The following is a 22,962-nucleotide window of genomic DNA, read 5'->3' on the forward strand; positions in this document are numbered from 1 at the left end:
GCTCAGTGCTCCGGCCCCTTCGTCCCCGTGTTCTGCAACGTGGCCTGCGGCCGGCGGCCCTCGGCCCTCCTCCGTGGTGCCCACACGGCTGGCTTTCTCACGGGCCTCGGGCCTCTACTCAGACGACGCCTCCCCTGACCACACTTCATCAAACACTGGTCTCTGATGCCATGTCCTTCACCTTTCTGCATTTACCTTCGTGGGGTTTGAAGCCACTTGTTTCTTATCGATTTCTCTGGTTTCTGGCTCATTTACTGCTGGCCTGGAAGCCCAGTGACAGCGCCTGGCACACAGTAGGAAGTCAGTAGATGCTTGTGTGCAAGAACGGAACGACTCAGCTCGTGCAGAATCTTTAGTTTGACTGTAATGTGCCTGGATGTAGTTCTTTGTTTTTTATTTTGTTTTGTTCGTTGGTTTTGCATTATTCAGCTTGTTTTCTGAGCTTCCTGGACCTGTGGTTTGGTGCCTGATATTGATTCGGGGACATTCTCGGTCATCATCGTTTCAGATGTGTCTCTTGGGCTTCCACCTGTGTGTGTGACGCTTCTGACGTTCGTCCCACGGCCCAGGATGCGCTGCTCCGTTTTGTGCATCTTGTTCTCGGCATCTCGGTCTGGGAGTTTCGGCTGATGCATCTGAGCCGAGGGTCCTTCCCTCATTTGCTTCCGGTCTGATATTTAGCCCGGCAGAGACCGTTTTCCTTCGTTGCGGGTTTGTGTTTATTTTCATTTTTTTACGTCCAGCTTTTCCTTTCGGTTCCTTCTCAGGATGTTCCTCTCTGCTCCTTGCACGCTGTTCACTTTGTCCACTGGAGCCCGTATCGGCTAATCGTGTATTAATCACAGTCGTTTGGAATCCCTCGTGTGATCATTCCAACCCCCCGCGTTGCACGGTGACGGTCTGACGGCCGCGTCCGCAGGAGGTACTCCAGCTGTGGACCGGGGTGCGGTCCCGGGGTGCCTGCCCCGAGTGGCTTTTTTTTTTTAAGCGCATGCAGCCACTCTGCCTTTTGATTGGGGAGAGTAAGTCGTTTACGTTTCGGGTCATCTCTGGTAGGGAGGGGCTCGCGCTCACTGCCCTTCTGTTCGCTGTGTTTCGTGTCTTCTGCGATGTCTTCCTTTGTGATTCATCGGCTTTTTTTCCTCAATGACCTGCTTCGTTTCCTTTATCACTTGGTTTTGAGCCCTTCCTGTGGGTATTTTCTCTGTGGTTGCCGTGGGGATTGCGTAAAACGTGCTGTGGTTGTGATGACCCCTTTTAAACCGATGACAGTTTTAGCTGCATGTGAAACCTCACACCCCTGCCCGCGAGGCCTCAGACTACATCTCCCTGTGTTTAGGATCCATTACCACGTAGTTAAAATTCTTTCAATCTTATCTTTTAAATCTGCGCCCGAATTAAGGGCTCTGGTCCTGTCTGCGTATTCGCCTTTTCCTGAGAGCTCCGTTTCCCTAAGCTCTTGAGTTGCGTGCACCACGCTTTCGCTTCCCCGAGTCTTGCAGGGCCCAGGAGCGTCATTCACCCCGAGAGCCCTTCACGTCTCCTTCAGTTCGAAGGTTGGTTTTCCCAGGTAAAGCGTTTGGATTTGGTCGGCGAGGTTTTTTGTTCTGTTTTGTTTTTTGAATATGTCCTCCCACTTCTCTGTGGCCTGCAGGGTTCCTGGTGGGAAATCCGCCCATGCGGTCCCTCCTCCCTGACCATGTGACGGTGTGACCACAGTGCGACCACAGTGCGTCTCGATGGCGGCCTCTTCGGGTCCATGCTGGTTGAGGTCCTTCGAGCTCCTTGAAGTTAGATTTCCCTTTTCCTCAGATCTCGTGGACATTCCCTTCCCGATCACGGCACCATCTCGTCTCTGTGTTTCTTGTAGCACGTTGAGTTTCCTCAGGGCAAACACGTTGAATTTTTTTGTCAGGGAATCCATAGCTCTCTGTATATTTAAGGTCATTTTGTGGAGTTTTATTTTGTTCTTTATTTTGTTCCTTGATTTCCTTTTTTAAACTGTTATTTTATTGTGGATTTTGCATTCGAAAAAACGGCCACTTCTCCCGGTCTTTCTGGACGGCCTTCGTAGAGGGAGGCCGTCAGCATTCGGGCGGGGGTCCCCGATACCTGACCGCCCTCTGTGGGAGCCTCTGTCTTGTGCGTGTGACTTCCCACCCGAAGAGGTCTGTCCGTGTCCTTGAGAGCTTGCAGCCCCCGGCCCGCCCGCGTGTGTCTGCGGCGTGTTGGGCTCTCTGCTGGGACCTCGCCTCCGGGGGCCCCCTCGGTGGCCACTGCTGGTCCACCAGTTCTCCGAGTCGGGCGAGACAGAAGTTCACCCTGCGGCAGCCCCACCCCACCCCACCCCCCAAAAAACTGGAATGTTGGACGTGATTTTACTCTTTGTCCCCAAGGGCGAAGCCGGCATTGTAAACTGTGCCGGCTTGGGGCCTGGGAAGGGTTGGCCGACGCAGTCGGAATGAAGTAAGTTTCCTACACACTTAAGGCCGGTCTTGGCTTTGAGCTTGCCCGCTACTCTGCAGCTGGCTCCCGGGGGTCTCCCAAAGGACATCAGACCTATCTAAGTCGGCGTGTCGGGTGGGGAGTGAGTTGCGGGGCTCCTTTCTTCCCCCCGGGTCACCGATGGCGCTCCTGGCCAGCGTTTTATCGTTGTTCAGGTAAATGGAGTATTTCGACCGTGAATTTGGTAGAAGGAAGATGCCTGCAGGTTCGCTGACCACCTGTGCAAAGCGCACTCCAGTGAATGTTAAATAATGTTAGCATGAGGTCAGAGGTCAGTCTCAGGCCTTTCTCGCCTTACCCTGGGAGGCTCTAGGCATTTCTCAGCGTCCGTCACGTTACTAAGTTTTCCCGTCACTCCAGGGTTTCCTCAGCTCCCTAACCCTGGAAGAGCCACGTGTCCAGACTGCCAAATAATAAGCCAACCAGATCTCAATCAGAATTCACAGCATGTCGCCCGGTGCGTGGTAGACACCCAAATGTATAATTAGTCAAGAAATATGTTTTCTATCTTGAGTATCTTTGAATCAGAAGAAAACATGAAAGACTATATTTCGTGATTGTCACAGAATTGATAGGTGTGGTCCACTAATGCCAATGTGTATTTTGTGTCCCTGTCTCTTTAGAGGCTTAATTGGAGAGAGGTGGACGGATATATTTTGTTTTTTGTTTTATCACAAAGTTCCTGTTAAATGGGACACTTTAAAAAAAACAGTAAATTAAATTGCTACGCATAGTTATGGGCAGCTTAGAAGTCTATACGATTTTAAGTATTTAGTTCTACAGTTTTACTTTGCGTTGACTGTATAACAAGCACTTGGCATTGAGATTATGAAGATCAATAAGTTAGTAGTTAGGGGTTATTGTTAGGTTAAACGTATTTCTGATAGTAAAAAACACTGATTTGCATTGAAACTATCCCTTATTCTATAGTTCACGGCTCGTAGGTTGGATCATGGCAGTCAGGACTTCACAGTTGTAGATTTGGTATTGAAATAATCTAATAATTCACTCAGTTCCATCGTAACAGACCCGGCCTTGAACTTGAACCGCGTCGGGTTTTCAGATCTATTCGATAAGGGCTCACACAGTGTGGAACCCGCCACTCTCCCGGCATTCTTACCTGAAGCGCAGCCTTGGGGGAGTGGCGGGGTTCACAGAGGCGGCACCCCGGAAGGGACACAGGGCAGTCGGCCCTCGTGAAGCCGTGGGCGGAGGCGTTGGCTCTGTCGACGACCCGCCGGCCTTGGCCCCGGCTCTGTCCCCGGCTCCCTGAGGTCTGGCAGCTTCCTCCGGCTCCGTCCTCAGGTCAAGGCCCTGTCCTGACGTGCGCACGTCTTCCTGCCGATCGCCGCCTCCCTGTCCCCCGTTAGGATTCCGCAAGGGTCAGCACCCGCGGTGCCGCCGTCCCGCTCACTGTCCCTTCCACGCCGTCATCGTCTGCCGTCTGATGTGCATCTCGTTTGCTTGCCGTTTGCGGGCACAGCCTCGCCTCTGACTGCTGCGGTTCTGATGGGTTCGGCTTCGTTCTCGTGTTCATTGCTTACCTTCCAACTGCCTGTTGAATTCAGTTTAAGACCTTTTCAGCTCCCGCCTCCGATGTCGCTGGCAGCCATTCTAGTGTGCTGACCCCAGGGGTTGGCCATCGGTGTGGGAGCATTAAACATGTCTTTAGTGTTTGTCTCCTGGGTGGTAAATGAAGTTGCTGTGCATAGTTATGGTCGGCTTATGACTATTATAGTCATTATTATTATTATTACGATCATCAATGAGGAGTTGTTTGTTTTTTATTTTTGTTAATTACCGGAATGTTCCAAAAAGCTGACTTAAAGTTTTTTAAGTCGGCAGAGGTAGAATTAGTGCCATTCATGACACAGACGTAGGTTTCCCCGTTTCTGTCGCTGGTGGCTGAGACCATTTCCTTCCCCAGGGACCTGCCCTCTGGAAAGACGCAGCATGGCAGCGGTGTTTCCCCCCGTGTTTTATCTTGGAAACGTCCAGACACGCAGCGAAGTTGAAAGAATTTTGTGCCTGACGATTCTACCGTGGACGTGTCCATTGCTGTATGACGTGTTCGTTCTTCTATCCTTTTTAATGCGTTTCAGAGTCAGCTGCTGACGTCAGTACCCTTCCCCCCGACGTGCAGCCATTTTTGAAAAGATTTTCTCAAATGTTCTGGGTTAACTCTGGTCCCGCAAATATGGTTTCTTCCACAGAACATTTATTTGTAGGACCGCGTCACTAATTCAGTCACAGAAATTAAGTAAAGAGAAGCATTGTCTGTTTTGAATGCAAAGGTGTTTTTAGGCGTCTGCTTCAACTCAGAGAGCTCTCACTCGAAGGTCCCACGTGATCTTCATGCTGCCTGCGTAAGAAAAGCGTCCTTTTCTAGAAAACGAGCTTTCGGGGAGTGACCCACGAGGGAGCTATTACGGGAAGTGTACAGTGGCCTCTTTCCTGGCAGTTGGGTTACGAATGGCAACCGACGCGTCACTGAACTGCGGCTCTCCCCTTCCTCTCTCTGTCCCCCCCTTCTCTCCCCTTCCTTGTTCCCGTCACCAGGTTTGGGGAAAGCGCACAGTTCCTGCGTCGGGGCTGAGGGAAGCGGGGGGGGCGCTGTGCTTGCCGGGCAGCGCCCCGGGGGACAGAGTTCAGAGCTCTGTGAAGGGCCAGGTGGCGTTTACTTTAGGCCTCGCCGGCCGCGTCTGTCACAGCCGCTCGCTCTGCTGTCCCGGGACGGGAAGAGTCTGCAGGGCAGGGAGCCTGGCTGCGACCTACTGGCGCAGCGCGGGCCCTGCCGTTGGAATTTCCTATAATTTTTCCACGTCAGCGCCGAGCAGTGAGTGCGCGGTGTCGTAGCGGCACTCAGCTAGCGGGCTCCCCGGCTCACCGCCCTGTCGCACAGCGGAGCCCGAATCTAGAGCCGGGAGGAATCCGAAGGTGGGGATGCTGAGGCCCGAGAGCCCTTGTCCAGGGTCGGACAGCTGCCCAGAGGCGGAGGGAGCTGTCGCTTCGGGCGGGTCTTCTGACCCTCAGTCATGTCCTGTCACTTACTTGCGCATGCATCACGTACATGGCTCGGCTTCGAGGGACTTTTTAGGACAAAACTTGGCATTCTTATTAGAAAAATAGCTAGTGTTTTGGTATTTTGAGTTTTGATCATTCATCTTTAAAAATTAGTCTTACGGACAATTTAGTAAACCCGGAGGCCATTTAAATCATGTACATGACGTTTTAAAGCCATGACATTTCTCTGTTTATACTTACTAATTTTTAATATGCAAGTAGCATATTTATTATAGAAAAATAAGTTAGAAGCAAAAACAATTCAAAATCCCCATCCAGTTGCATCGGGAAATGACCGTTAGCACTTCGAAATTAAAAGGGCCTCATCCTACACTCGCTGCTTGGTAGGTGACTTCTGTCCGTGTCGTGCGAGAGGGTTGTTCCTTGCCAGGTTGACATCTTGGCAGATTTACAGCTGCCGTCGTAGGCACGTAAGCATCTGAGCAGTCACCTATTGTGGGCGTGTCGGTTTCCCCCAGATTTCATAGAAACAATGCCTTTTTGCACATTCGTCCAGTGATTTCCCACAAGGGCTCTCTCGTTCATGTGGTTCATTCTCTGATTCATGTTTAAGACCCGTGATCCATGTTGTGACTTCCCTGGGGAGAGGCAGTGCCCAGCATTTACAGCGTCCGAGGGCAGGCTCGCGCGGGGCGGCCGCGGTGGATGCCCTCACGCTGGCCGTGTCCCAGAGTCCGCTTCTGCCTTCGCCCGTCGTCACTTGGATGTCTTATGTCGCCACTTACCTAGACTGACAGTCTTTAATTTTCAGAATTACGCAGCCACACATAGTAAGATGGCGTCGCGTTCGTGCAGTTTTTAAGGGTTCGGGGTGGGGTGCTCTTTGCATGCGTTGAGTGGTAAATTTGCACAGAACGTTTGGAAGGTAGAAGCGCCCGAGTGTGTAGAATGCGTTTGAATCATTACTCTTTGTCACCTTGATAGTTTGGAGACAAAGTCCTCCTTTCAGGGACAAACCGGACTGTTCACGTGTCCCCATCTACTGCTCACTGTTCCGTTTCTCACGATTAACAAGCCAGACGCAAGGTCTGATGCCACTTGCCACTTCGTGCTGCACTGTGGCGAGGCAGCTGTGGGAACGTTTTGGACATTGAATTAGCTGAGGTTTTTTATAGTTTCGATTACGTGTAGTTTTTATCCTGTGCACGTGAAGTCGGCACCAAGCGGAGTGGCCGTGACTGCCGCCATAGGGCCAGTGGCCTCTGTGCTTGAACTCTGGCGCCCTCGTGTCGGACAGAGCGGTGGCCTCGAGGCGAGCGGACGCAGAGCCCGTGTGCTCGGCTGTGGCGTGGGGGCGCGGCACCCGCCTCGGTGCCAGGGGGCGCTCCGCTGGACCCCGTGCTGGACGGTCAGCCCGGAAGAGGGGGTGTCAGATTTCCCCAGGGAACTCGGCGCTTCCCGTGCCCGTGACGTGAGCATAGTGAGGACGTTTGTCAGCGGTTTTAGGGTGAAGGTTGTATGATGACAGCTTTGGGTATTTTGTTTGTAAACTTACAGATGGTTGAAACAGTGGAGATTCAGCACGGCCAGATCGATACTGTAAATGCAGTTACTTTCTCAAGCGATAGAAGTCCGAAACGCGTACCACGAACGCCAGGGCTGTCGCCCGTTCGCGGCGAGCAGTTAAACCGCGTTTTCCACCGGCGTGTTCTGGGAACCCAGTGACTTTGGCGAGCGCTGGCCTTTATTGGTCCCCTGGGAGGTGCTTAGGAACGTCCTGGGGCGACACACCCCTCCCCGCCCCGCGCCCGCGCTGACGGGCCTCTCTGTTGACTCGTTGGCACAGGAAGCGAGCCGCCGCCAAGCATCTGATTGAACGCTACTACCACCAGCTGACCGAGGGCTGCGGGAATGGCGCCTGCACGAACGAGTTCTGTGCCTCCTGCCCCTCCTTCCTCCGCATGGACAACAACACGGCGGCCATCAAGGCCCTGGAGCTGTACAAGGTCAACGCGGCCCTCTGCGACCCGCACCCCTCCAAGAAGGGGGCGGGCTCGGCTCACCTGGAGAACGCGGACGGGGCCGCCCGCGCCTCCCGCGCCGAGGCCGAGGCGCACAGGAAGCAGGGACTGGGCGCCAGGGACGACTTCAAAGGTAGGTCTGGCCGCGCGACGGGGTCGGGGCGGGGGCTGGGGGCCAGCGACCGTGTCGGGTTGAGGGCGGGGCCGATCCCTGGGTCGGTGACTGCACCGTCACTGCTCGGTGCCTTCTGGTCGGAGGCAGAGCCCCTGGAAAGGTCCCGCGGCTGCTGGACGGCCGGGCACGGTCAGCCTTCTCCACGGGCGCGCGTCTGGAGTGCTGTGGTCCGTTTAAATTAGGGGACAGCTCGACAGAACGTCGGCCGCGCGCCGGGGGACCCCAGCATGGGAAGAGGGAGGGGCGGCTTTGTCCCCTTTGGAAGGCAGGGCAGGACGTGGCGGTGAGTGGCCGTGACGCCCGTGCCCTCCTTCCCCGGGGCCCTGCGTGCCACGGCTGTTAACACGTCGCTTTCTTCCTGAATCCTCAGCGCCAGGCTTGCTTCCCCTCGGTGCCGCTGACCCGCGTGGTAACGGGCCGGGCAGGTTCTGAGTGAGTGGCAGGGCCCCGCCCCACAGAGGCCATTGTCCTGGTTTAGGAGAGGGAGCTTCTGGCTTCTGACGTGTGTGAGGTAGAGGTTACTGCGGAGGTTTCGAGTGCAAGTTAATTGGCGACGTGGGATTGCGTTTTAGCTCGTGTCCTGCGGCCACTGGAAAGTGTTTCCATAACCTCACGTGACAGTCCCTTCCCTGACTCGGCCCCCACCGGGCTGTGCGGGCGAGCGCGTCACACCGACCCCGCCGTGCACACTTCCCAGCAGGCCTGCACCCGGAGCAGCGGCGGCCGAAGGTGGCTCACGCTGGCACCATGGGGTGCAGCCGGTCGGGTGGCCGCACGGGGTGGACGCACCGTCTTCTGGGCCGTGCGCCCGTCTTAGAGGCACTGGCCGCGTGCTGGGCTCCAACTGAGCAGTTCCCATGCTCCCCCAGTGCTCCCCCCGCCCCGTGCTTCACCCCCCGCCTCCAGCCCCTCCCCCCCATGTGTGGAAAATAGTCCCAAAGTTTTAGTGAACGTTTTTTAATTGGAAGGACAGTTTCATAATTCATACAGACGCATGGTGTTTGCCTGGGAACTGCGGCGTTAGCTCATTTTGTAGATGAAAGTGGGTGTTTTTCCCACTCAGAGTGCGAGGTAGTCACGTTCGTCCCAGCTGTCGGGGGAGCAGACCGTCCGAGGTCCACCAGACAGCTGCACTCAGGTCGTGGCAGGCCTGTGCCCCTTGCCACCCCGAGTGCCAGTGAGGGTTGGAGTGCTCGCGTGCGGTCGTCAGTCTGCACTGCGGTGACAATGTGCCAGTGCGGGCGTGAGCAGAGGCGCGGCCGGCCCGCGGCGGTGTCTGCCCGGAGGTGCGGGAGGTGGGGCAGGAGGTCGCCTTGGGCAGAAGCCACCGCCCTGGTGCCGCCAGCAGCCTTTGTGGTGGAGGACGCTGCCTCGCGTTTCTGCCGGGAGTGGGGGGCCCAGTGACCTGTCATCGGAGTCCCACACCCCGCGGGGACCACGATCCTGTCCAGCAGCAGACACGTCAGCGCTTCATAGTGTAGGACGTGTGGGAGGCCTTGGGGAGCAGCCGACACCCGAAGGGTGATGTGGGCCTGCCCGTCCGCGCTCCCTTCCCTAGAGCAGGACGTGGTTGATTTGTAAACTGGTGAAGGTCCATCATCTACTGTTTAAAGGGTGTTTTCGCTTATTTTATCAAGTTGTTTGACTCCGGGCTTAGAACACTTTTGTTCCTGTATTTCCATTTAGAACACAGTTGTTTATGCTCCTCCGACAGTCACGGTCACGCATCTCGTCCCCAGTGACCCGGCATTCACGCAGCAGTCACCGAGGTGTGCGTCTCGGCTGCGGTCAGGCGGACGTTCAGGCAGACGTTAGCGACCCCGCAGGCTGGGCTCGGACCGGGAGACGACCCAGTGTGGCCATTTCTGTGCATTTTCACAGTCACGAGCGTGAGGGCGGTGTGGCTAAACTCACTTTGATTTTAAGATCGTTAGTTGTTTTTCTTTTAAACTGAAGCTCATGGTAAGTGCTGAGGGTTTTACAGCTCGAGGTGTCAAATCTCCCGGCCGTCTGTGACGTCCCCGGTCACTGGGACCCCCACCCCCAAGTTGCGGCCTCTCACATTGCGCCCCACCCAGTCACTGTGCTCCGTGCTGTCTCCGGAAGCGTCAGGTGCTTTGAAAACCAGAGCAAAACTGCCCCAGATAATTAACATTCGAGTCGGATGACGACTGGCAGCCTGAGAACAGGACGGAGAGGTTCACGTTGTCACGTGCGCGCAGCTTCTCAGGCGAGGACGGTGCGGGAGGGAGCGGGGGTCCTGCCCGGGCGTCGTGCAGCCACGGCTCCTCAGCGCCCCACGTCCCGCGACCACGGTGCTCGTGCTTGTCAGGGGAGGACGCCCCCAGGTGCAGTCCTGTAGAGAACAGGTCATAGGTTTGTCCAGTTTTGTCTGAAAGGGAGTGACAACGGCAAACGCCAGCACAGTCCAGGGGCGCGAGCTGGCGACAGCGGTCTGAGCTGCTGTCCTTAGAGCAGGGGGCGGGGGCAGCCGCCCCTGGGCAGCGCTGCAGACACTGCCGCAGGCTCGGCCCCTGCCTCTCCCCCTGGCGACTCGGGGGGCCCGCCAGGCTGCGTGCTCCACGGACCCCGGGAGGAGCAGTGGCGCAGGGGGTGCGGGGGGCACGGCGGCGCTTTACCTGTGGCCCGTCCAGCAGCCACCGTTCTCGGCTGGCACCGTCGCGTCCCGCTCCAGCCTCCAGAGCCACTGGGAGCTTCGTCCCGTCGGCTGGAAGGCGGCGGCCTGGGCGGAAGTGGCCGTCTTGGTCCCGGGGGGCTGGGCCGTGGCCGCGCCGTGCCCCGGAGGGAGCGGAAGTAGGTCCGGCCGCTGCGAGCTGCTCCTTCCCACGCGGCTGCTCTCCAGTCCCGTCACGCTTCCCGTCACTGCGAGGCGTCGCCTGCTTCCTGGCTGCCGATGTCTGTGTCTGTCACCTTGGAGCTTGGGGGACATGTGGTACTTGTCGGTTCTCCTGGGTCAGTCCCCGAACGTCCACCCCGTAAGGAGCGGACGGAAGGCGATGGGGCAGGCTTCACTGAGTTTCACGTAGAAAAGTAGCGCGAGCTGCTTCCGGTGGGGGGGGCGGGGGCTCGGGGCACCCGTCAGACAGCAGGAGCGAGATGGGGGAGCACCGTCCTGCAGGTGGCAGTGCCTCCGCCCTGAAGCGAGGCTGCCGTGGTGGCGGGGGCTGGAGGTCACAGTTAACGAGCGTCAGTGTTGAAAACGGGAAGGCGTGGGCGGGTTCGCCCCCGTGGGCGGTTCGCTGAGAAACAGGTGGCGTCGTGGTCCCCGTCGGGTACCGGCGTGCGCATCGCTGCTTTCCCAAAAATGTGGTGAACCGCGAACGGCTTTGCGTGCGCGAGGCGGGGCTGTCTCACTCTGGACTGGGACTTCCTGCCGGAGGAAACGCGTGTGTACCGTGCCAGTGACCTCTCGTCTTGCCTCCCGTGCCCTAGACGTGACCTACCTGACGGAGGAGATGGTGTGCGACATCCTGGAGCTGTGCAGGGAGCGGGAGGACTACTCGCCGCTGATCCGCGTCATCGGCAGAGTGTTCTCCAGCGCCGAGGCCTTGGTCCAGAGCTTCCGGAAGGTCAAGCCGCACACCAAGGAGGAGCTGAAGTCCCTCCAGGGCAAGGATGAGGACAAGGACGAGGACGAGAAGGAGAAGGCGGCGAGCTCGGCCGCCGCCCTGGCGGAGGGCGCGGCCGCGTCGTCCTCCCGGATGGGCTCGCCGGGCGACGCCGCCCCCCGGCCGGGCCCCGACGACGTGTCCGTGGACGTGGAGGCCGTGCGCCGCGTCTACAGCCGGCTGCTGTCCAGCGAGAAGGTGGAGACGGCCTTCCTCAACGCCCTGGTCTACCTGTCGCCCAACGTGGAGTGCGACCTGACCTACCACAACGTGTACTCGCGCGACCCCAGCTACCTGAACCTGTTCGTCATCGTCATGGAGAACAGGAACCTCCACAGCCCCGAGTACCTGGAGATGGCGCTGCCGCTGTTCTGCAAGGCCATGAGCAAGCTGCCGCTGGCCGCGCAGGGCAAGCTGGTCCGCCTGTGGGCGCGGTACAGCGCGGACCAGATCCGGCGCATGATGGAGACCTTCCAGCAGCTCATCACCTACAAGGTCATCAGCAACGAGTTCAACAACCGCAACCTGGTGAACGAGAGGAACCTCGTCAACGACGACGACGCGATCGTCGCGGCCTCCAAGTGCTTGAAGATGGTTTACTATGCAAACGTCGTGGGCGGCGAGGTGGACACGGGCCACAACGAGGAGGACGACGACGAGCCGGCGCCCGAGTCCAGCGAGCTGACGCTGCAGGAGCTGCTGGGCGAGGAGCGCAGGAACAAGAAGGGGCCGCGCGTGGACCCGCTGGAGACGGAGCTGGGCGTGAAGACCCTCGACTGCCGGAAGCCGCTCATCCCCTTCGAGGAGTTCGTCAACGAGCCGCTGAACGACGTCCTGGAGATGGACAAAGACTACACGTTCTTCAAAGTGGAGACGGAGAACAAGTTCTCCTTCATGACGTGCCCCTTCATCCTGAACGCCGTCACCAAGAACTTGGGCTTGTACTACGACAACAGGATCCGCATGTACAGCGAGCGGAGGATCACCGTCCTCTACAGCCTCGTGCAGGGCCAGCAGCTCAACCCGTACCTGAGGCTCAAAGTGCGGCGCGACCACATCGCCGACAGCCAGCTACCGTCCGGAGCAAGTAATGCGGCTTCGGGCGGCAATGGCGTTACCCGGCCACGACTTGGTTTCACACGTGGCTGGGGGGTGGGGGGCTGCTCGCTGGGGACGCGGATGTGGCTGGGGAGGGGTAGGGGCTGCTCGCCGGGGACGCGGACGCTGCGTGCTGCAGGCGTGGCCGTCAGCTGTGACAAGAGCAGACCTTCTAAACCCAAACAGCCGCCCCCAAAAGTTTCCGCGTGCCGGGGTCAGGCCAGAGCTCGGGCGAGGGCGGTGCTCAGCGGGCGTGAACGTCAAGCCTTGCCTGGGGGGAGGGGCGCAGTAAAACCGCCCGTAAAGTAACACGTGGCGTCCCTCAACGTCACCGTAAGTCGAGCTGGGACCACGGCCCCGGCGGGTGGGCGCACAATATGACGTGGGGGCAGTTCCCACTGTGCTGCGAGCCGCCTACGGGCCATGCGCCTGCGACGCCGCCCGGGTGGCTTCTCCCGCCTGAGCACCCCGTGGGCCACCCCGGCCGTGCAGCTGCCTCAGGGGTCCCTCAAGTCACGGTGCCTGTTGTCATCTACGATCCGGGGAGGTGGGGCCAGGGGGACGCTGAGACACGAGTGCCCGCCTCTGACCCCCTGCCTCGTCCCCTTCCCTCTGCGGGCCTGGCCGCAGGACAGGAACCAGGTGCCAGTCACGTGTGCCAAAATTTACATGCCTCATGGGGCACGTGAATCGCGGGGTTTATTGTTTCGTAGTGTTAGACACACCTGTCCTTGCTAGTTCTTCATCGGCTTCAAGTGAGACTAAGATACGGTCGACTCTCGAGACTAACCCGGGACGAGGACCCACAACAGAGACGACTAGGAACGGTGCTGTTCGTTTTAGAACATCTTAGAATGAATTTGTCTGAAACTGAGAATTCATGAAACTGTAAACCAGTGGGAAAGTTGCAGAGTTTCTGTGCCTTTTCTCTTTGTGACTGGGTTTTAAATAGACCAAACATATACATAGGGTGTTGAAGAAAGATTCTGCGTTATTTAAGCAACGCAGGCAGTTTTTCAGCAGAGACGGAAAAGGACGTCCACTGCCTCGCGGACTTACCTGCGGCAATCACGCTTGCTTTCTGGTGCCCTGTGTGTGTTTTGTCTGTGTGGTTTTGAGCTGCGTGAAGAATTAACATTCTTAGTGAACAATCGGCAGGCAGCCCTTAAATCTCACGCTTTTAGCGGAGTGGCAGGTGTCCCACGAGGACGTGAGGGGTGTTTGATCTAAAGCACACCGAGGTCCGTCCGTCCGTCTGCATCATTACAGCAGGATGACAGGTCCCCAAACTACACATCACAGGTGTGGCGTCTTGGGCTGGGATCTTTGTCCCTTGTTTCTTCCAGCGAAAGCTATGACTGGCCTTTCAGAAGCCATGAAGTTACTCCCTGTGAGATTCAGCCCCGAGTTTAAAACTCGCCCTTTCCACGTCCGCCGCCTCAGAGTCCCCACCGCAGCGGGGCTGAGAGCCGCGAGTTCAGGCGCCTTCTGTGTGCTTTATTGTGTGTTTAACATCGCCACCTAGGATTCTAAGGAAACAAACGGCATGATTAACTGAGCTTCTTACTTACGATAGTGGATTCTTTTTTTAGCGAGTTCTACTTAGTTACGTCAAAACTGAATGTTATGAGTTGGCCTTTTGTAACTCAGGATTCGCTGGCTGAGGTCGAACTCGAGCGTCAGCGTCTCGCTCCAGACACCCAGCGGGGTGCTGTGCCGCGCTAGAGGCCGACGGGCCGCCCAGGCTCAGCTGCCCCCGCCCTCCCTGTAAGTGACCCGGTGCGGAGGTGAGCAGGTGGGCATCGGAACCGGTCTGGGAAGCGAGCGTGGCAGTTGGCCTTGTCTTAAGCGTGCGTTTCTGGTGCTGCGGTCCTAAGTCCTTCCGTAACAAAAGGTAGATTTACAGCAGAGAGTAGTTTAACGTCATCTTCTCAGGCGAACTCTCAAAGGTGCCGATGGATCGTCAGTGTCTCGTTCCCTGAGGATCTACCTCACGTTTCTAAAATCCTCATTCCTCACTTTACGGCACAGTTGACAGTACCCTGTTGACCACTTTCTTGGGACCTGTTGACTGAAGTGCAGGGCGGGGCTGGAAGGGGAGAAGAAACTAGGAACTTTGCTGCGTGAGCTCAGCACAGTAACCGGACAATCAGGTTACAGACCAGGGGCTCAGGGTCCTGGAGTCACCTGCCCACCGGTTCATGGGTGTGGCCCACAAAGCAGGACCACCTGTGCGGGGCGTGTCCTCTGCTGGGCCTTATCTCTGAGTTCCTGGCAGACTAGCTTGGAGGAAGAGGAGGGTAGTGACGTCCTTGTTTTGTTTTTTAGAGAAAAATAAGTTCGTGGCTTTCACGTACCACAGAAGTCAGACTAGGGGAGCAAGGGGTTTCCCGACTTTGGTTTTTCCGGAAGCCGTTTCTGACGACAGCAGAGGAACCCGTGTTTATAGTCTGTTCCATCGACCCTGAGATTCCGCCGATTGTAGGACACGTGTCATTACTGCTGGAAAAGGGGGAGCTATAGGTAGCCGTGCGGCGCGTCCTGGTTTCAGACGTGCTGCCGTGTGAAAACAGAGCGCATTGTACAGTCGGCGGAATACGATGAAATCTAAGTTGTCTTTCCACAGAGAGAGACCTCAGAATCCGCGTGAGAACTACCTCCTCGCCCGTAAGTCACTGGAATGTTCCCCCAGGACTTGCTGTCGCTAGTTTTCACTGTTCCTTAGGAAACGGTGTGGTCATAAACACGAGCTCAGAGCACACCTTCCACTTGAATGAGGTTTCTACAGTATTTTACTAACGTTTATCTATTTGTGCGTTCTTTCAAAAGTCGAGAGTCGACAAACCTTTCCCGTGGGAAGAGAGCATCAGACTTTCCTTACTCACGTTGTACGTCATGAGACCGAGGTCTGGGGATCGTGGACGGAGACAGCGTTGCCCACCGTGAGGCGCCCCCAACCCCCCCACACCCGACGGGAGATCTGGTTCTAAAAGAAACCGGGGTTCTGCCTGGAGCCGTTAGCGGCCCGGCCGAGCCAGACCGCTGACTGGGGAGGGGGCTGTCGGCTCCGGGTCCGCACGTCCTTCTTCAGGCCGTTTTCACACACGAGTAAGGGGAGTAAGGGCTTGGGGCACCGGCCAGCTCTGGGAGGGTGGTCGAGCAGAGGCGCAGAGTGGGGTTCTCGGTGCTGCAGACGGGCTCAGGAGCCGCAGTTTTGAGCCGCCGTGGAAAGGCGGGAAGGAATGGCTGGGACGGAGTCGGTGGGGAAGCCCAGAGACACGGACCAGCGCGCGCGAAGATGGCAGGCCCATGGGGACAGCCCTCCCACCTGGGGGTCCTGCTCAGCCCCCCCCAAAATCACGCGCCCCGTTTTCTGGGCTCTGACCGCACTGTCTAACCAGCCCCCAGCGCGTTCCTTGGCAGACACCCCAAGTTGTCATTTATCTGTCAACCCACGGAGCTTCGAGGGCAGGGTTCCCTGCAGCTCTGGGTTCGCTGCCTGTGTCCCACACGGTCCCGTGCAGCTTACTGCTGTGACCGTGACTTCCCTGCGGTTCACGCCCGCGGAGATGCAGACCTTCCCACCTGACAGGCCCTCGGGGAAGAGCAGAAGGGACGCGATCCGCCCGGGTCCTCAGCCCTGCCGCAATTTAAACCCTGACCCGCCGGCCCCTTCGCGTCCACAGGAGGAGGCGGCTCAGTTTGCGCCCCTCAGGTCAGGCCGCGGGGCACAGGGGCCCCGGCCCACAGAGAGGCAGTTGGTGATTCGGCTGTCAACCGGGACGGAAAAGCTTTCCTTTATCTGTCCATAGGGGAATGAAAGAATTAAACCTATCTGGACGTCAGGGTCCCGTCCTGGCCCACAGCTGGGCAACTTCACGAGCACAGTGTTGACCCCTGACGCAGTTACGGTTCCGCCAGCCACGCCCGGGGACCCTGGGCTCACCCTGCGTCGGAAACTGAATTTCTGTACCATCTAGGAATGTTTTTCCAACTACGGATCAGGGTGGGTTCGACGTGGGTCACAGCCCACAGTATGACAGGATTGTAAAGGGTGGGGTTTTCCTTTCGACTCTTGTAAATCTGGCCAGTTCGATGGTTTTATCCTGAGACGTCATCCTACCTGGATGTTATAGGAATGCTTCGATGTCAGGTTAGCTTTTAAAACAAAGTGATCTCTAGCGATTCAAAGTTCAGAAGAGGAAGTCGCACACGGGAGAGGCAGATGTTAAATCTGGTCTGTTTTTATTTTTCCCAGAAAGTTGTCCTGTACCAGTCTGCGTAGTCAGTGAATACAGCATACACCTTACTTTAAGAAAGCACGCGTATAAAAATGCAGGTCTGCTTGCTAAATGAACTCAGGGACCCATACAAATGCGTTCACTGACAATATTTTTCCAATTTTTGAATATCGTACATGCAAGACAGTTTTTCATTTTAAAATTTCAGTTTTAAATGGTATATCTATTACATGAAGTGGTAGACCTTCACAGTTTAATTCATAAATTATTCTCTAATCGAACACTGGGTCGTAAGTGGCTATTTTTAAGGAAGATAAAAAATGCAATCTCGTAACGGCCTTCGTCATGACGGTTATCGTTAAATGTCATGGCATGTATTTGTTACAGTTGAAAGTGATTTTTTAAAGGCCGCCCGCCCACATGGACGTACGTGAAACAGCACTTCACAGAACCACGTGCTCGTGCCCGAGGGTCATCCCCCGAAACCCTCAGCGACGGGAGGTGTCCCCCCGCAGAAGCGGCTGCGTTTTCACGTGCCCTTTACATATTTACATTTGAAAACATCCTGATTATGAAAGTAATGTATATTTATTGTAAGCAAACTTTTTAATTCAAGAAAGCGTAAAGAAGAAAAAGTCACTCGTACTTATGAAAAAGTCTCGGTGGTCGCTGACCGCGAGGCAGGGACGTCGCGTGGTCGGGAGCGGGCTGCCTGGCCGGCCAGCGTCTCTGCCACTCGCTCGCTGTGGCCGGAGCAGGTCACTGGCCCTCCGTGCAGAGCAGGGGCAGCGGCGGCGGCGGCGCGGGCCCCGTGAGGCGGTCGTGGGAGTCGCGCTGGCACCGGCGTCTGGGTCGGCAGGTGCCCCGGGCAGCCTGGAAACGCTCAGGGCCGTTGGAGCGGTGGCGGCGGCAGAGCCGGCGCGGCCGGGCGGGCAGTGTCAGGGAGCGACGGCTCTGCCTGGACACAGTCGCCACAGGGCGGGAGCGGAGGGCGGAGGGCGGAGCTCGGCGGGAACTGCAGACCTGTGTGTTTATCGAGAGTGGAGGGCCACTCGTGTCCGTTGTCACCGCGGTGTCTCGGTGGAGGGGGGACTGGAACGCGGGGCCTCTGAGTCCCGCACAGACCTGGAGCCGTGGGCGTGTGGCGCGGAGCAGCTTTCGTGCTGGGCGGGAGGAGGCACAGCCTGGCCTCAGATGTCCTGTCACCCGGGAATGCATCGCAGCCGCGCTGAGCAGGCGTCTGCGTCGTAAGGGCGCACGGACGTGAGCTCTGACGGATACCCCGACACCTCGGCCTGGGGGGGTTGGGGACGCGGTGGCCCAGCGACTCGCTCGTTCCAGGGTGTGCGCCTTGCTCGAGAGGACTTTAACAGTCTCGATTTTTCGAACAGCTCGAAGGCATTTCAGGCCAACTCCGTAAATAAGGTGGACGGTCAGCCAGGTGTGCTGCTGGTCCGTTTCAGACACGGACGTGACAAGTCACAGTGTGCATAGTCCACCTTAGGGTCAGGGTCACGACGGCTGTGACGAAGCCTGTGCACGTCCGTCGCTCTGTAGACAGGGGAAGCGGCCCGTGAAGTGAGTTAAAGACGCGCCGGGCACGAGGGTCGGTAGCTTGGAAGGAAAGAGCGGGAAGCGGGCCAGACGCGCTCAGCTGCCTTGAGAAAATCGGCGGCTGTGAGATGTGTCCCGATCCGTTAAAAAGGCGCTTTGTGCTGGGCACTGTCGCAGGAGACGTGAGGGGCTTCCCTGCTCGTCCCGCGTTCCTCGTTTGCAACTTATGGCACGTTAGGTGTTCAGACTCGATTCTTGAGTTTCTGCCCTGACGTGAGAGCTGCGGGCAGACAGTTTCGAAGTCAGACTTCTACATTCCGCTGTTTTTGCGAAGGGATTAGTTTGAGTCGCTTGTGTGTTTTGCGGTCTCCCTCCCATGTCCTAAGGCTCCAGCCTCGGTTCGTTACACACAAGTGACAAAATCTGATGCTGACGCTCTACTCTGCTCACTTCGTAAGAAAAGCGGCCTCTTTAGAACAGTGCTGGTTTCTTTTCTGTCCTGTGAGACTCAGTCCGTGCCTTCCCTGGCCATTCACCAGTGTCCTCGCTGTCCCCCATGAAAACCACCCGGCGGCAGCGCCTGGCCGCGCTCGTGGCCCCGCCCTCAGGCCGGCGGCCTCACCTTCCCGGTCTGTCTCTCGCTCGCCAGCTGGAGATGATCGCGATGGAGAACCCCGCGGACCTGAAGAAGCAGCTGTACGTGGAGTTCGAGGGGGAGCAAGGGGTCGACGAGGGGGGCGTCTCCAAAGAGTTTTTCCAGCTGGTCGTGGAGGAAATCTTCAACCCCGACATTGGTGAGTGGCCCAGCGGGCATGGGGTCACGTCTGCCCGGACTAGGACCCCGCTTCCCTGGGTTGTTACTTACTCCACGGCGGAGCGGCGGGAAACGGGGGGGCGTGGGGCACCTGGGAGCATCGCGCTGACTGACGTGCGGGGTTCCGGGACCTGGCTGCCTGTTTCCATGGCGATGCTGACTCGGCTGTGCAGCGCGTCTGTGTGGCGTAGGGTGGCTGGATGGTGGCCGCAGAGACGAGTGAGGGGAGCCACGGCCTGCGCGGTGCTCCCCGCCGGGCCCCCGGAGCAGGGCCCCTTCGTCCCCGAGATTCGCTTCCGTGCGCAGAGCCGAGAGCGGTGGCCGGTGCCTTCTGTCCTCACTCAGCTAGTCTCTTACATCTGCAAGATTTCGTCAGGCTTAATTGTGATTATGCTCAGCTGCCTTCGACCCTGTTCCCACTGTGTTTATAACTGAAAAGTTTCTAGCGTTCCAGCGTATGTCAGAACTACATACGGTCTACAGAAAGTTTAAACATAAACTGAAATTTAAGTGCGAATTAGATGACGTTCGGCCTGTTATTTCGTGAACATTACAAGTGTCCTAGCTTAATTTATGCTCTTGTGACAGAGTGGACGTTTTATTTAAAGTTCTTTTTATGTTTAACTTTTGGTGAGAAAATGAAGTATTTTGAAGCTTTTACCAATAATATTGACTTATTTACGTGCTATGTGGATTTCTGAAGTTCTGTTGGAAATCCTTTTTGTTTTCAGACCTAATCCTTAAACTTTTTATTCAATTTCAAGTAGCATCTGAAAAACATTTAAGCAGAATTTTAGAAGTCATAAATTAAAATATCATTTGACCTCTTCCTTAGATGGTCGTGTGAAGAGAAGAAAATTCTGCCTGAATGATGGTTGTTTGGAGGGGCAAAAATAGAGATTTCGATCTTTAAACGAGTGGTGTAAGCAGAAGCCTCCCGCTTGGGTGTCTGAGCAGTGAAGGGAAGGCCGGGGGACGGGAGGCAGACGGCAGACAGACCGTTACCTGTGTTTTACTTGTCGGCTCACAGAGTTGAGTTCAGGGTGCAGTCCGAGTGTATCTGACTTTGTTAGAAGGTTCTGGAACACTTCGGGGCCCGTTGTGCAACTTTGAGGAAACAACACGCTTTCCCTTAACGGAATCGAGAACCGTTTCCTAAAACCGTGGGCGAGAAATGCCTTCTCGAGCGCAGCAGCCTCAACGCGATGGCTGCTTCGTGCTGCGTTTTCATCCGGACGAACTTCACGTTTGTGTTAGTTGGACTCGAATGTAATGAACATTTTTCCTAATTTTTTGGAAAACGGCACCACGATCACTTATCACTTATATCGACTGTATTTGACCGTTGGCTTCTCGATGCCGACGCCATAGAGAGCCCTGCACAGCAGTAGCTTCCCGGTGTGGTCGTCTCTGTGCGCTGGTCCTCAGCCTGACGCAGCGTCGGTGACCTGGTCTGGGGCCCCCGCTTACAGGTATGTTCACGTACGACGAGTCCACCAAGCTGTTCTGGTTCAACCCGTCGTCCTTCGAGACGGAGGGCCAGTTCACGCTCATCGGCGTCGTGCTGGGCCTGGCCATCTACAACAACTGCATCCTGGACGTGCACTTCCCCATGGTCGTCTACCGGAAGCTGATGGGGAAGAAGGGGACGTTCCGGGACCTGGGGGACTCCCACCCCGTAAGTCTGTCGCCTCTCACGAGGGCTTCTAGACCCAAAAATTCAGTTTAATTCATATTTTTAAAATGGCAGTTTTCATTTGGTGTCTTTGTTAATATTTACACCCACTAAGAAAAAGTTGATTTAATTTGAAGCAAGTACCACAAACACTTAAAACCTAGAGAGGACATGTTTTTTCAACTTTTATTTTTTTTTTTTATTTTTTTTCCACAATGAAAAGAGGAAACTTCACCTGTGGCTGTCAGCAGGCCGGCTCCGCGAGAGCGATTCTGTATAAAGTGTTTTTAAACGCGTTTGTTTTAGTGGCGTCACGTGAGGTGGCCACGGTGTATAATGACGGGTGAAGTCAGAGCTGCCCCAGACACGGGGTGGTGGCCTCAGCGAGTGTCTGTCCCTCTCCCAACTCCTCCCGACCCCGAGACACCTCTGAGGTGGCGGAGACGCCCGCGGCGATCCCGGCCGAGGGCACCGCGGGGTTGGGACCCGGGGACGCGTGGGGCTCTCCCGGGCTTTGCCTCGCAGCGTCTGGGTGTCCGGGAGGAGCGGCCCGCGTCCCCGTGCTGACGGCGCCCCCCCCGCCGCCAGGTGCTGCACCAGAGCCTGCGCGACCTGCTGGAGTACGAGGGCAGCGTGGAGGAGGACATGATGATCTCCTTCCAGATCTCCCAGACCGACCTGTTCGGCAACCCGATGATGTACGACCTCAAGGAGGACGGCGATAAGATCCCCATCACCAACGAGAACAGGAAGGTAGTGCGCGCTCCGCGTCGCTGTCTGTCTCCCGGTGAGCGCGAGCCGCTGGCAGAGGAGGGTCCGTGCCGTCCGCACGAGGACCACGAGGGCGCCGAGCCAGGTCCTCGTGGCTGGGACAGCGCCCAGCGAGCCCGGCTGTGGCCGGTGTGAGCGCGGCGTTGGGCCCTGAGCCTGGCAGAGCAGGGCGGGGGCGGGGGCCGGCGGGGGCCCCGGGCGTGGCCGCAGCCTGCAGGAGAGGCAGGTGTTCTCAGCTCAGCCATTGGGCGGGGCACAGGGACCTCCTGATCGAGGTCCTTGTCACCAGTCACAGTCCTATTTGACGTGCGCACACAGGAACGTGCCTTGAGTGCGCTCCTGGGAAGCGGCCTCCCCACCGGGCTCACGCTTCCCGTCGGTGGAGCAGTGAGCGTCGGAGCACAGATTGTAATGAACCTTTAAGCCCCGTGGGCGTGATCTGATGAAACGCCGTGCAGTTCGGGTGCAGAGCGCGTCTCCCTTTTGGGATGCGGCACGGTAGCTTAGGTGTCGAGTAAAACACGAAGATTTGGCTGAACTGGGTGCGGTGGGCAGCTTCCCCAGTGTTCTGGAACACGAAACGTGAGGCTTCCTGGTTTGCCCAAAAGGAACCACAGTCTCAAAATGGTTAGCTTTTGCACGTAGACGCGAACGTGGTTTAAACGTCTGGTGTCTGCACACCCCGTCGAGGGAACCTCGCGGCTGTGTCGAGGCCCAGCTTTCGTATTCATGCTTTTTGACGAAATGCCAGAGTCGAAGCTCACGTGTGCCGTCCGTGCACGCGCGTGCGCGTTTTGCTGCTGGACGTCGGCTGTCGCGGGAGCCGTCACGCTGACAGCTGTTTGCCTTTGTGTGAGGAAAGTCTGAGTTTTCTCGGCATCCTCGAACGGTTTCCTTTCTGAAGAGAAAGGGGAACGGGGGGAGACAGCGCGGGCCGCAGCGCGTGCGGCGAGTGAGGGCCCCGTGCTCCTGTCTCTGCAGGAATTCGTCAGCCTCTACTCCGACTACATCCTCAACAAGTCGGTGGAGAAGCAGTTCAAGGCCTTCCGGAGGGGCTTCCACATGGTGACCAACGAGTCCCCCCTGAAGTACTTGTTCAGGCCCGAGGAGATCGAGCTGCTGGTGTGCGGGAGCCGGGTAAGCGGCGGGCGGGCAGCCGGGCGGGGGGCCGGGGGGCCGGGGGCGGCGGGCGCTCGGCCGCGGCGCTGACGCGTGTCCTGGGCTTTGCAGAACCTCGACTTCCAGGCGCTGGAGGAGACCACGGAGTACGACGGCGGCTACTCCAGGGACTCCGTGCTGATCAGGTGAGGCGCCCGGCCCTTCGCCAGGTTTGACACGTTCTCGCTCAGTCATCGTAGCTGACGCATGGCGCCGCTAGTCCGCGGTCTGTAACGTGGCGACGCAGACATTCACGTGGCTGACGGAGCCACCGTCCACATCCAGACGTCACAGTGA

The 22,962-nt window shown here is 57.2% G+C and overlaps 1 protein-coding gene across 12 annotated transcripts in view; it reads left to right on the plus strand.

The window, feature by feature from the left end:
* UBE3A (ubiquitin protein ligase E3A) overlaps positions 1-22,962 on the plus strand; it is a 55,850-nt gene that overhangs the window by 26,268 nt on the left and 6,620 nt on the right. For all 12 annotated transcript variants that reach the window (XM_039853402.1, XM_039853392.1, XM_039853390.1 and 9 more), the window contains 8 exons: positions 7,376-7,683; positions 11,179-12,418; positions 18,018-18,029; positions 18,893-19,041; positions 20,534-20,739; positions 21,325-21,489; positions 22,489-22,644; positions 22,738-22,811. In XM_039853402.1, coding sequence (XP_039709336.1) covers positions 7,491-7,683; positions 11,179-12,418; positions 18,018-18,029; positions 18,893-19,041; positions 20,534-20,739; positions 21,325-21,489; positions 22,489-22,644; positions 22,738-22,811 — 2,195 coding nt within the window. In that variant the 5' untranslated portion in view covers positions 7,376-7,490. The remainder of the gene's footprint in view (positions 1-7,375; positions 7,684-11,178; positions 12,419-18,017; positions 18,030-18,892; positions 19,042-20,533; positions 20,740-21,324; positions 21,490-22,488; positions 22,645-22,737; positions 22,812-22,962) is intronic.

This window comes from Pteropus medius, unplaced genomic scaffold (genome assembly GCF_902729225.1).
Source record: "Pteropus medius unplaced genomic scaffold, Ma_sr-lr_union100, whole genome shotgun sequence".
Lineage (NCBI taxonomy): Eukaryota > Metazoa > Chordata > Mammalia > Chiroptera > Pteropodidae > Pteropus > Pteropus medius.